At 38.7% G+C, this 13,776-nt stretch overlaps 1 protein-coding gene across 1 annotated transcript; it reads left to right on the top strand.

Moving 5' to 3' along the window:
* The first annotated feature begins 3,779 nt into the window (after positions 1–3,779).
* Positions 3,780–11,595, top strand: LOC109928631 (nicotinamide riboside kinase 1). Its single transcript, XM_048593016.1, has 6 exons — positions 3,780–3,879; positions 6,822–6,975; positions 7,400–7,471; positions 7,553–7,659; positions 9,484–9,567; positions 10,654–11,595. The coding sequence occupies exons 1-6, from the start codon at positions 3,780–3,782 to the stop codon at positions 10,722–10,724; spliced, it is 588 nt and encodes a 195-aa protein (XP_048448973.1). The 3' UTR covers positions 10,725–11,595.
* The last annotated feature ends 2,181 nt before the right edge of the window (positions 11,596–13,776 follow it).

Genomic DNA, 13,776 nt, shown 5'->3' on the forward strand with positions numbered 1-13,776 from the left:
AATTCTAGTAAATTTGTCAGGCATGATTTCCCTTTCATGAAACCATGCTGACGCAGTTTGATCATATTATTCATTTCCAAACACTCTGTTATTACATCCTTTACGATCGACTGTAACATTCTCTCACTAACAAATGTTAAGCTAACTGGCTTATATTTGCCTTTTATTTGTCTCCTTCACTTTTATATAAGATGTTACATTAATAGTTTTCCAATACTCTGGCACTTTTCCAGAAACTAAGGAGTCTTGGAAGATTCTTACCAGTGCATCAACTATTTCTGTAGCCACTTACTTTAATTTAATATCTTAGGTTGCATGCCATCAGGTCCAGTGGACTTAGTGGTCTTTATTAGTTTCCAGAGCATTTTTTCTCCTGTAATTGTTATTTGATTTATTTCCTCTCCTCCTTTTACCCCTTAGGTATTTAGTAATCTTGGAATGCCATTAGTCTCTTCTACTGTGAAGACTGATACATAGTATTTATTCGACTCCTCTGCCATTTCCCGGTTCCCTGTTATTATTTCTCTATGGCAACATGGTGGCTCAGTGGTTAGCATACTGCCTGACAACGTCAGGGAACTGGTTCAGTTCCAGCCTTGGGTAACTGCACATTCTACCCATGTCTGTGCAGGTTTCATCCGGTGCTTTGGTTTCCTCCCACAGTCCAAAGATGTTGTTATGGACCAGAACAAACCGCATTAGAATATTCAGAAGATTGTCTAGACCCTAGTGTTTTCTTATTTTAAAGGTAAATGTAAGATGTTGCATTCCAGATACAATTTGATTGGTCAAACTACTGGATTTAAAGGAAAACACACTTTATTCATCCACTATGGTTAAAATATAATAAAAGAAAAAACGAATTGGAATAACAACTCTGTTGGAAAATTGACAGAATAATAAATACAATAACTATGACTAATTAACTGTTCCAATATAGTAGCATCCCATAAACACACCCTTGGCAATAGGCAAAATTAGAAAACAGATTGTCTCACATGCAACTTGAGCAGCCCAAGAGGGAAAAAGCATCAAGAGAAAATTTTAAGAGAGTGTAGCAGCTGGGAGAGATTTACTCCAACCCTGCTGAGGCCCCAGCAAAACTGCTGGAAGCTAAAACAAAAAACTAAACTGAAAATCCTGGTTCTGTGAGAGCTTTACCACACCCATTCAGGCTGCTTCTATTGATCCAACTTAAAAAAAATCCAAGGCCTCAGAAGGTGGTGGACTGCTTGGCACCTATGCCTTAAAACCTCTCTTCAAAAAAAAAACCAGGACAAAATAATCTCTTACAGCAATAGTATCATCACGATATGAAGGTTAGATGAATTGACCACGCTAAATTATCTGTAGTGTCCAAGGTTGTGCAGGCTAAGCGGGTTAAGCTATGATAGATCTATGGAGATAGAATGGGGGGTGTGGGATGCTCTTCAGAGGGTCGGTGCAGACGATGGCCCAAATGGCCTCTGCCTGCACTCTCGGGATTCTGTGATGATTCTAGCCGAGTTTCCTAAGGGGCCTATGTTCACTTTGACTTTTCTCTTTTTATATATTTAAAGAAACTCTGGCTGTATGTCTTGACATTACTTGCAAGTTTACCCTCAAAGTTTAACATCTCCCTTCTTTTCAGTCAACATTTGTTGGTTTTAAAACATTTCCAAACCTCTGGCTTACCACTAACCTTTGACACACTAAGGCTAGCATGGTACTGATAACATTAGTAGAGTCCTTCAATCTTTTAATCCTGTTTTCTGAGGGTCTCCGACAAACCTACCTGTTGCTTCTATATTTGTTTATCCTTTTGCACAAAGGTATTAATGGCTGACATTATGGGGTCATCTTCAGCATAGGGCTGATCAGGTGCCTGTTATCTGTAGCTCCTCTGAGTATCAGAGACCTGTAGCATTTCTTCCTTGACCAGCTGTGTGGACACGCCAGACAAACCAAAATATTCTCCAGAGTCTAATTTAGATAAAATCCCTACAGAGGTGGAAGTATCTGAATTGGTGAAGCATATTCATATTGTTGGTAATAGGAGAGTAGCACAGCACAGCACAATGAAGCTTAATCGGCTGCCGGGAAATGGAGATCTCAGCATTCCCACCTGAGCAGTCATGGTCCTCTCTCACGAATTCAAGCAATTGTTTCTCTTATGGGATGAGACGTTGAAGGTTTACTACCCATCTTGGCCCTTTCAGCCCTATTATGGGCTGTTTTCTCCTGCAATGAAACAAGGGAGAGATTGAGTGAAATGAAGGTAGCTGGAAGAGCTGTTAATGTTACAAGTGCCACAAAGGTAGTGTGGTGTCCCAAGAGAGTGACTGGAAAGTGCTGAGGGCAGGAAGACTTAGTATTTAGGAGGTTGAGCTGGGCAAGAGCTTTTGAGGAAACGTGGTGCATGCAATAGTGAGAGTGGTAGACCACGAGTCTTGGTGGGAGGTGTGTGCAGTGGCAGAGTTAGACTGGCTCAGTGGTTAGCACTGCTGCCTCACAGCACCAGGAACCCGGCTTCATTTCCACTCTTGGGCAACTATCTATGTGGAGTTTGCATTTTCTCCCCGTGTCTGCGTGGTTTTCCGCCGGGTGCTCCGGTTTCCTCCTACAGTCCAAAGACATGCAAGTTAGGTGGATTGGCCATGCTAAATTGCCCATAGTGTTTAGGGTTGGAGGTGGGTTAACCATGGGAAATGCAGGATTACACAGATAGAATGGGATGCTCTCTGGAGGGTTGATGTGGACCTGTTGGGCTGAACGGCCTGTTTTCATACTGTAGGGATTCTGTGGATTTCATGGTGTGAGGTAGCAAGGACAACATGGTGGCACTTACCCTAGCAGAGCGCAGAAATTCATTAACCTTCTTGCAGCATTGTTCTTTGTTCCTCCAAACCATGGAGGCATCACATTCACCCAGGCTGGTAGTGTCCATGCTATGGTCGCCTTTATCCATCCTGAAGAAAGAAGATGGCCCTCTTCTTCACCACCCCAGCTACACAGACCTCCGGGTCCCTATTAGCGAAGCAGAGTGCTGAATTTTTTCCTGGGCCATGTGTTTTGGAATTGTAGAGCAGCATATGGTGTCAATAGATGAAGACATATTCATGATGCGCTGTGTTTGTAGTTAAGATTTCATTTGGAATGTAGCATTGTTTTAAATGCAGATAGTTACTCTCCCACTGATCCTTCAAACTCCACTGGGGCCACCACCACAGAACATCTGCAGATGCAATGCTAACTTAACCTGTAGGATCATGTCCAAAGAATTAATAGGGTCACAATATCTGTTAAATTTACTTTTAAGCTGGTGGCACCATCTACTGTTCTGGCTGTGTAATGTTTTAAGTATCCTTTATTTTCTGTAAATTCCTAAAATTAGCAAAGTGCTTTCTCCTTATCTTTTATTAAGTTGAATTATGATCCTATTTTAATTAATTTTATTCTGCCTTTTTGTTTACACCTTTTTGCCCACTGAAAGGTCTCTTGTAGAGCATATTGCCTAGCTAAGTCTCCATGAGCCATTGTGGCTAATGGTTATTGCACACACTGTTCTTACAGGCCTGCCACCTTTCATAACTTTGTTTTGAAAGTGTCTCATCTTCTTTGTTCATTGTAATAAACTTCTCTTAAATCCTTTTCCTGTTAATCCGCTGGTAATTCTCTCTTCGTTTCTGGGAGTTGAACTTCTGAAAGCATGGAATCAGCAAACCACTATTCGTAAATTTTCAATAGCTCCAAGCTTCAAATCTTGTATGGGCCAAAAGTTGAGACTAATTTCTAAAACTATGGATGAGGAATTGCATTTTGGACTAAACTTTTATATTTATTTTTTCCAGCCTGCCAGTGAGGTAGAGATTGGAGAAGATGGGTTTCAGCAGTATGACGGTAAGATTTGTCAGACAGTCATAAAGTCATACAGCACAGAAACAGACCCTTCAGCCCAATTCATCCATGCCGACCAAGTTTCCTGAACTAAACTAGTCCCACTTGCCTGCATTTGGCCCATATCCCTCTAAACTTTTCCTATTCATTTACCTGTCTGAATGTCTTTTAAATGTTGACACTGTACTTGCATCTACCACTTCCTCTGGCAGTTCATTCCGCATACAAACCACCCTCTGTGTGAAGAAGTTGCCCCTGATGTCTGTTTTAAATCTTTTGCCTCTCATCTTAAAAATATAGTTTTGAACTCCCCCACCCTCAGGAAAATACCTCTATAATGTCACCCCTGAAACTCCTACGCTCCAGTGAAAAAAGTCCCAATCTATCTAGCCTCTCCTTATAACTCAAACTCTCCAGTCCCGGCAACATCCTTGTAAATCTTTTCTGAATCCTCCACAATTTAGTTTTGTCCTTCCTATAGAAAGACGACCCGAACTCTCCATAGTACTCCAAAAGTGGCCTCACCAATGGCCTGTACAACCTCAACATGTCGTCCCCACTCCTATACTCAGTGGTCTGAGCAATGAAGGCAAACGTGCTAAATGCCTTCTTAAACACCTTGTCCACCTGTGACACAGCTTTCAAAGAACTATGTACTTGAACCCTCAGGTCTGTCTGTTCGACAGCACTGCCTAGGCTCCCACCGTTAACTGTGTAATGCAATACCTTGCATTTATCCAAATTAAACTCTATCTGCCATTCCTCAACCAATTGGCCCAATTTATCTAGATCCCTTTGTAATCTTAAATAACTTTCTTCACTGTCCATTGTACTATCAATTTTGGTGTCATCCGCAAACTTACTAACCATGCCTTCTAAATTCTCATCCAAATTTTTTTATATAAATGACAAACAACAGTGGACCCAACACCGATCCCTGTGGAACACTGCTGTTCACAGGCCTCCAGTCTGAAAAACAACCCTCCACCACCACTCTCTGTCTCCTATCATCAAGCCAATTTTGTATCCAATTGATGGTCTCTCCCTGAATCGCATGTGATCCAACTTGACTAACCAGTGTACCACGGGGAACCTTGTCAAAGGCTTTACTAAAGTCCATGTAGACAATGTCTACTGTTCTGCCCTCATCTATCTTTTTGGTCATGTCCTCAAAAAACTCAATCAAACTTGTGAGACACGTTTTCCCATGCACAAAGCCATGCCAACTATCCCTAATCAGTCCTTGTCTCTCCCAATGCATGTAAATTATCTCAGAATCCCCTCCAAAACTTAACCACCACTGATGTTAGACTCACCAGTCTACAGTTCATAGGTTTTTCTTTAAAGCCTTTCTTAAGCAAAGGTACAACATTAGCCATGCTGCAGTCCTCTGGCACCTCACCTATGGCAGTAAAGGATACATATATCTCTGCTAGGGCCCTGCGATTTCCTTCCTAGCTTCCCACAACATCCTGGGATACACTTGATTAGGTCCCCAAGGTTCGTCCACCTTTATGTTTTTCAAGACCTCCGTCACCTCCTCTTCTCCTCTTCTGTAATGTGGACTGTTTTCATTACATCAATATCTATTTCCCAGAGTTCCCTAGCCTTCATATCCACAGTAAATACAGACCCAAAATAACATCTCTGCAACAGATTTTCAGTGCAACTATCACAACGTAGTGGTCATAGGTTTTCACTTCAAAGGAACAGAGAACTTGTTGAACTTGATCTGGTCTAATTGCTCTGCATGATGCAACCTTACGAGAACTGTAGGAACATGGAATAATTACCAACATATACTGTAACAGATGATAGCACATACTCAAGGAATTCTCTTAGCATTGGAAAATTTGATTTCTTTCTCTCTACTGGCATCTACTGGTAACTACAGCTTCAGTATTACAGAAAACAGGGTGTAATATTCTAGGCTTCATTAGTAGGGGCATAGACTACAAAAGCAGAGATGTTATGCTGAACTTTTAGTCCTCAGATGGAATATTGTGTACAGTCCTGGCCACCATTCTTTAGGGAGGATGTGAATGCATTGGAGAGAGTGCAGAAGAGGTTTACGATAATGGCTCCAGAAATAAAAAACTTCAGTTATGAGGATAAATTGGTAAAGTTAGGACTGTTTTCCTTGGAATGGAGAAGACTGAGGGGAGATTTAATAGAAGTTTGCAAAATCATGAAGGGCCTAAGCAGAATAAATAGGGAGAAACACATGAAAAGGTGGCGAACCAGACAGGACAGTTTGAAGCTTGGAGTTGTTGAAAGTTTAGGAATAATGCTATGCTGATGCCATGCTATCAGAAACTTGGTTCCCAGAAATGAAGAGAGAATTAACAGTGGAATAATAGAAAAAGGAACTCGAGAGACATCTAAAGTGTTTTGCAAAAGAAGCAAATGTGAGTTGAGAAAAAACCTTTTTCATGTAGCAAATGGTCCACAGCCTGGAAGTGTGGTGAAGACAGTTTCAATTAAGTCATTCAAGAGGACAGTGGATGATTATTTAAATAGAAACAATGTGCAGACTAATGGGGACGTGGCAGGAGGTTGGTATTTAATCAAAACGGTCTCCCGCCTGTAAATATTCTACGAGAATACTTGCAGTTTCTTCCCTCCTTCAGTCTCTCCAACCCATTTTTGATTTCCTTTCTGCCATCTCACAGATTTGAAATGGCACCAGCATGTAATATTCCTTTAGTTCTCTGAATAAGAATAGATTTAACTCCTGACTCCATTTATGTTCCAAATCAAAAGATGATAATATTGGAATTCAAATCAGTGAGCTTCTACTGGAAATGAATAGAGCTCTTAAAAAAACTAAAATAAAAATCAGATATATATGTGTACCAACACTTGTCACATTAATATTTTGTTACATGAGTGAGTGTGTTTCTTTTGAGAGCAGTAGTTTCTCAATAGGCATAATTATTTTTTAGTTATCACAGCTCTGGATATGGAAGCAATGATGAATTCAGTTTATGCCTGGATGGAAAACATAGCTGTTGGACATCCTGAACAAACACTTCCAGATTTATCAGAGAACAAAGTTAACATCCTAATAGTGGAAGGTTTCCTCCTTTACAATTATAGGTATGTTTGCTGTATCTTTAAAACATTCAGTTGGTTGTAATGTAAAATTATTTGTATTATATTTTTATTAAATTATTATTCAGAACCTGTGGATTATCTGGGGGCTGTAAGGAAATTATTGGACTGCTCAAAATCATGCTAGGCTATTCATAAAACATGGGAGCATTAACTGGTTATGCTACAAGCAGTGTGCAGTGCAAGTTCAGTTTTCCTGACCCTTATCAACTGTTAAGGCCAAAAGTAAATGAATGCGGGAGAGTGGATGTTTTTGTAACTTCCACCAATTCCCATTCAAATTAACTCAGAACATATTGTTCCAATAAACCTTTACCAGTCCAGATATGGATGTTGTGGAACCTGTAATCAGTCACAGAGTTTTGTGTATTTATACATATTACCGATACATACCAATATATGTTTTTAGGCCCTTAAATGATGTTTTTAGTCAACGTTACTATCTCTCCATTCCATATGAAGAATGTAAGAGAAGAAGAAGGTAAGAACTGATTTAAATTATTTAAAACCCGTCATTATCGCCAAACTATGTGAAACTGTGAACAGAATCTTTATATTTTAGTTTAAGGGTCTATAATCCACCTGATCCACCTGGAAATTTTGATGGACACGTGTGGCCAATGTACCTCAGAAACAGAAAAGATATGGAAGAGAAAGTGTCTGACATAAGTAAGTTTTCTCACTTTGATTTATGTTTGTAGTTGTTTTCTGACTTAAGCATGATTCACTCTTGTGAAGAACAATCGATAGACGGAATGCTGTAAATTTTCATTTTAATATTCAGAATTTTCTGAATAATAATTTTTTTAAAACTTAAAACAATCAACCAACTAAATTGATATATATCTGCATGTTTAAAAACTCATATAAGAAGAAAACATTATAAAGGATGAATTTAGATTAACCAAATTCTATCATTGGCTGTAATTGTTACGATGAACAGAAACTAGGGTGAGATTTTTGTGAAGGAGTCTCAAGTGGAAATCAGGGAAGTCTGAATTCTGCAAATTAATTCCAATTAAGAGGCCCTCACCTGCCACATTTTCATTCTGGGAAAGTGAAAATGGAATGGAATCAGTCCCAACATCTCTGGGGTCAGGTGCAAAGATGCAACAGAGACAGATGGATGGTGAGGCTGGCTTAAAAGGTCTATGTCCATTTACTAGGAAATAGGCCCAGATGTAATCATAATGGTCATCCCTTAAACCTTTATCCTCTACTTCCCCTGAACCCGCGGCTAGTGCACCATGCTCCCTTCATGTCCCCAGTCACATCCCCTCTTATCCCCAAGACCCTTCCATGGTCTCTTATGTCTCCTCCATGCCCCTTCATGACTCTCATCTCTCCCATACTGTCATGTTACACATACATCCTCCGTAGCCAGTCTCCCAGCATCCAGAAGAAAACCAATGAACTACTGACAAGTCTTTGAAATGATCCTGAAACATGAAATAAAGACTTTAAAGACTGGAAAAAGAACTGATTAGCTTACAACCTGTTAAAGAATGAATAGAAAAAACTAATTCAACATTCTCATTGCTTCTCTTCTCATAATGTTGTCAATCAATTGCAGCATTCATAGTCTTAATGTTCCTCCAGCTCCACATTGAGTTGTCTTTGACTCCAGCATCTGCAGTTCTTGCTATCTCATAGTCTTAATGTTAGAAGTTTTTCTCCACTTTGCACTTGTTAATCTTGTGTAAATAAACACACAAACCACAAAGAAAATTTAACTGATTAAAATGCATGGATCTTGCGTAAATAAACACACAAACCACAAAGAAAATTTAACTGATTAAAATGCACGGGAGATGAAAAGGTGTAAAGTGGAGAGAAGCTTCTGACATTGATAATGTGATTGATTGGCATCTTATGAGAAAAGAAGTAAAATGTTGCATGAGAGAACAAGGTGTAGAGCTGTACAACTTGTTATCTCAAAATGTTGCATGCGTTTTTTTTTCATTGGTGACTGAACAATTCCTCAGAGATTATGAACCTCTTCTGCTTAAAGAAGGGGCCCACTTACACCAACATTGTAGAAGAGTCTGAACTGTGTGTCCCACAATGGAGCAGGCAAAGGCAGTTTAGCTGCAGATGGGCTGGCTGCTCACACCTGTATCCCACACCAGTAAAACTTGCCAGTATAGGAATGAAGCTCCCAGAATTGGAACCTACCCATCATTTTCATATGCCTCCTTAATCAGCCGGACTCATTGCAAATCTGGGACTTTAAAATGTTTTCGTGTGTGAAAGCCATTGATGTCTTTTTAATTATTCAAGAAGTAATTTGTGATATATTTGTGATATTTATAATACCCAGCTGCTAATTTCACATTTTGGCATCACCCATTTTTCAAGGTTTTTGTTACTTGTAGTATTTTTTACATTTTTAACTCATGTTTATGAGAGAATGCTGTAAATAAAAATTACAAATTTGGACTGCAGAAAATGACACAGAGCATCAAATGATGCAAGTGTATGTTTTTGCCTCAGTCTACTTGGATGGAACAAAACCCCCAGAGGAGCTGTTTGTGCAAGTGTATGAAGACATTTTAAGGGAAGTTCAGAAACTCAAAGGTCAGACCTTTTTCTTGTGGTTCCTGCTTCTGTTTATAAAAAGAATGAGCAGACACTACAAAAGCTAAATGATCTAACCTTAAAATGAGTACAGCAGCAAGACCTATGTTATGCCTACAGAAACATTTGATGGCAGAAGTTGATAAACCTGTGAGCAAAAACAAGTGGGAACTTTGACTTTATAATCAGAGGCATAGAATACAATAGCAATGAAGTTATACGAAGACTTTATTAAATCATTGGTTAGCTATTAGATGAATTATTGGGTTCAGTTCTGCATATGACACTTTTAAGAATGTTATGCAGGCTTCGGTATTGAGGATAAAGGGAATTAACTTGAATGGTACTAGGGATATGGAACTTCAGTTACTGGAGAGACTGATAAACTGAAGTTTCTCTCCTTAAGAGTAAAGAAGGTTAAGGGGACATTTAATAGAGCCAAAATGATTAGCATTTTGATAGAGCAAATAAATAAAAATATTTTCCAGTGGCCCAAGGACTCAAATTTAAGATATCTGGCAAAAAAAACAAGGTGAGTTGATGGGGTTACGCAATGTGTTCTGGAATGCACTGCCAGAAAGGGTAGTGGAATAATTCAGTAGTGATTATTAACAAATTTAGAAGGGAAGTCAGCAAGGCTATTGAAGGGGAAAATTTGCAGACAGAAAGCAGGAGGAATTCAGTAATTGAATAGCTGTTTTAAAGAGCTGACACACAATGGGCTATGAATTAAGGGAAGAAAGAACTTCTATCTTAGCTTTTAAAAATGACATATTCTACACCACTGGAATTAGGAATGACTTAGACAATGTGTTTGCATCATGCATCTAGCTTTTTAAAAAATCTTGCCTGCACACCACTTCTAGACAGGGTGCTCTGATCACTGTTGTTTGCAAACGGTATTTATTATTTTAATACTAATAAGCCTCACTCCTGCTGGCCTTGTGTTTCCATCTATTTAACCAGCTTCCTTTTATCAGTAGTCCATACCACATGGTGGAAAGTTGTTGTTTTGTGAGTGTAAAATCAGTTCTTTCTTTGAATGTATCATAATTAATGGCTTTGATGGTTGTTTCCTACTGATAGATGCTGACAAAATGACACCATCGAAACAGGATATTGAGAAATTGAAGATTCTAACAGACAAATTACTTTAAGTACAGAGCTACAAATGAACTGAAGGAGATTTGATGAAAATCCAGAGACTCCATTGGAGTGTGCATAAACCAAGCTTTGGAGTAATCTATACATTAATTATTTTATATTTGAAAACCTCGTTACTCACAATTTAATATCCCATTGGTTAGCATAATCATGTTGGACTGAAGGGTCTGTTTCTGTGCTGTATGACTCCTTTTGTGTGATTTTTAAAATTACGTTGTTATGTTAAATTCTCTATTTACCTATATTAATAATCATAAGGGAATCCAGTTGTAATCATAGGTTCTCCTATGATTTAGGGATGAAAAAAATAAAAGCTGGCTTCATCTGGTTTGGCAAAAAACGTGTCTGGGCAAACTTGGTGCTCCTCCAGTAGAACATCCTGTACCTATGCAAAAGAAAATACACAATAATCCAGTGCTTATTGTGTTCACATCCTAACATAAAGCAGTTTTCTGAAAATCAGGAACTTGATTTTGGAAAGCGTGATGGGTTAGCACAAGCCATGATGACTGGCACGTGTGCTCATGAGCTTCCTGCTGCTTCACTCTTATAGTGGTATGAAGAGAGTCACTCAGGTGATTTTCAGATAAGAGATTCAAACCAGCACTTCTCATGGTAAAGGTCTTGCTGCTGTAATGTAGTAATAATACATCTCCCCTTCATTGGGATAGAACTATCTCACTAAACTCTGTAGGTTTCTATTCATGTAAATGCTGCTTAAAATGTTGATGGATTTCATTAATAACTGTAACATTTAGTAAACTTTGTTTCTCTGTTAGAAACAAAATTATACTTTTTTTTTCCTAGAAATACCAATAATGTGATTAACTTTCCATTAAATGTGAAATGCATGTTCAGTTCTTCAATAAACATCTGTATCATTTCGAAAATGTATTGTGTCATATAGTCTTCTGTATCCAAATTCAAGAGCACACCTTCATATATGTTTCACTGGAGAGTTACAGTATTCTGTAGAGTTGTCTGGATGCTTATATTCAATTTTTTATAATCTGGCTAAAACTTGTTAAAAAGCCTGGAGAACGTTCATATTCTCAGCTGGTTCCTTCTGAGAGAGTTAAATAAGTTCTTCAGACTGTCCAAGTGTCAGAAGGGTCTGTATTCTCAAAATTAAGTGAGAAGGATCATCTGAAGAACGTGTAGGGTCCAGAATAGTCTTAAGCGGAGTCTAGAATTATAATTTACTTTACAATCATTGGGCTTTTTTTTAAGTCATAGTCTAGTAAATTGGATTGTGGTAGCTGCTTCTTGTCAATTATCTTTTTGTGGCCGTAGGTTTGAATGGGCAGTCTCTTGCATCACCCTGTGCCAAGGAATTCTTATAAGTTCATCACTTCAACACCTGCTCAGTCCTATTTTCCTCCTCATGTAATTGAAATTTAAAAAATGGTTCTTGTTTTAATTTCTGAATACCTTCTACAATTTCTACAAACTAGTCAGACCTCTGGCATTCACTCCATTCTCCAATCCTGTCCTATTCAAAACTTCCAAGAACAATTCTCATATTTCTTGCCTTTTCAATGGCGCTCCACAGCCTTGATCCTCACTATTCCAAATTTTCTTGGCTCACGTGGTCAGATAGCATGACTATCTCCATTGAAGCCGAGGTCTTGTTTTCCGAACCTTATCGCTCTTTTATCACTCTTTTAAAAAGACATATTTTCCTCATTCAGACTCAGTAATGCTGTAAGTTCTACTATCTTACCTCTTAATGATAGTGCCATAGCTTTACTGCAACCATAATCAAATTCCTGCATCCTTTCAATAAATGTAGTGGATGCTATTATTTCTAATAGTATCTAGCCATTTAGAACTTCATCTCCTAGTGTGAGGCATTTTTGTCATCTCCAATTTCTCTTCGACAGCCCAAGTATTGATTTCCCAGACAACAAGGTGCAGAGCTGGATGAACACAGCAGGCCAAGCAGCATCATAGGAGCAGGAAGCCTTCCTGTCTCACCTTGTTGTCTCGGATTTTCCAGCATCTGCAGTTCCTACTATCTATTGATTTCCCAGCCCTGCTTCTCATTTTTATCATTCCACACATTCCAATTTGACAAGTGTCTTTTATGTGTTTATTTTCTCATAATGCAGCGACATTCATGAATTTTAAGAGCAATTCTTTTTATTTGTCCTGCTGCATTAGACATGTCTTTAGTGTAGCCAAAACCCAGTTTATCAATTTTGATGTCAGAGGGCGGACGTCTCGAACCTTTTCCAAACCACTTTCATTTTCCCCACCATCCTCCTCACCTGCATTAGATATTTTACTGCATAAACACACAATATGCTTCTTGCTCCTGTTTCAGCATAGCTCTTAGCTTCTCTTCTCAGATTCTATTTGGCCTAACACTATTGCAATTCTGATGCTACTCACTAATGTTTTTACTCTTTCTTCCACCGTTGTGATGTAATTCCAGGCTAATATTTTATTTCAGTATTGCTTATTCTTCACTAATCTGGATACCACAGCTAAATCCTTATCCATGTCTTTTACAATCTGCAATGTATTATTTCAACCACATATCACTTTAGGCACGAACCCAGTCAATTGTCTAAATACTGATACCATCCTGTTTCCAGCACAAATTTTTGGATTTAAATTTCATTAAGTAGGCCCTTAAAATTCAGGGCTAGATATTAATAATCCAAATTCTGAGCCTACACTACATATTAAAAACCAAAAGAACTGTGGATGCTGTAAATCAGGAACAAAAACAGAAGTTGCTGGAAAAATTCAGCAGATCTAGCAGCATTTGTGAAGAAAAAATCAGAGTTAACTTTTCAGGTCCATGGATCCTTCCTCAGAACTGATGGTAGCTAGGAAAGTGTTGGTTTATATGCAGAAGGGGAATGGGGTAGAGAGTAAATGATAGAATAAAGGATAGAGCCCAAAGTGAAAGAACAGCGGTTGGATAGACAAAGGAGTTGATAACGAACTGGCTAGGAGGGTAAACAGCTGTTAATGGGGACTGGACAGCTGTTAGTGAGTAACAATAGGTAGTGTCTTCCCTCTCTTGTCCAGAAT

The sequence above is a fragment of the Rhincodon typus genome, unplaced genomic scaffold (assembly GCF_021869965.1).
Source record: "Rhincodon typus isolate 14 unplaced genomic scaffold, sRhiTyp1.1 hic_rhity00002214, whole genome shotgun sequence".
NCBI classification, from domain to species: Eukaryota; Metazoa; Chordata; class Chondrichthyes; order Orectolobiformes; family Rhincodontidae; genus Rhincodon; species Rhincodon typus.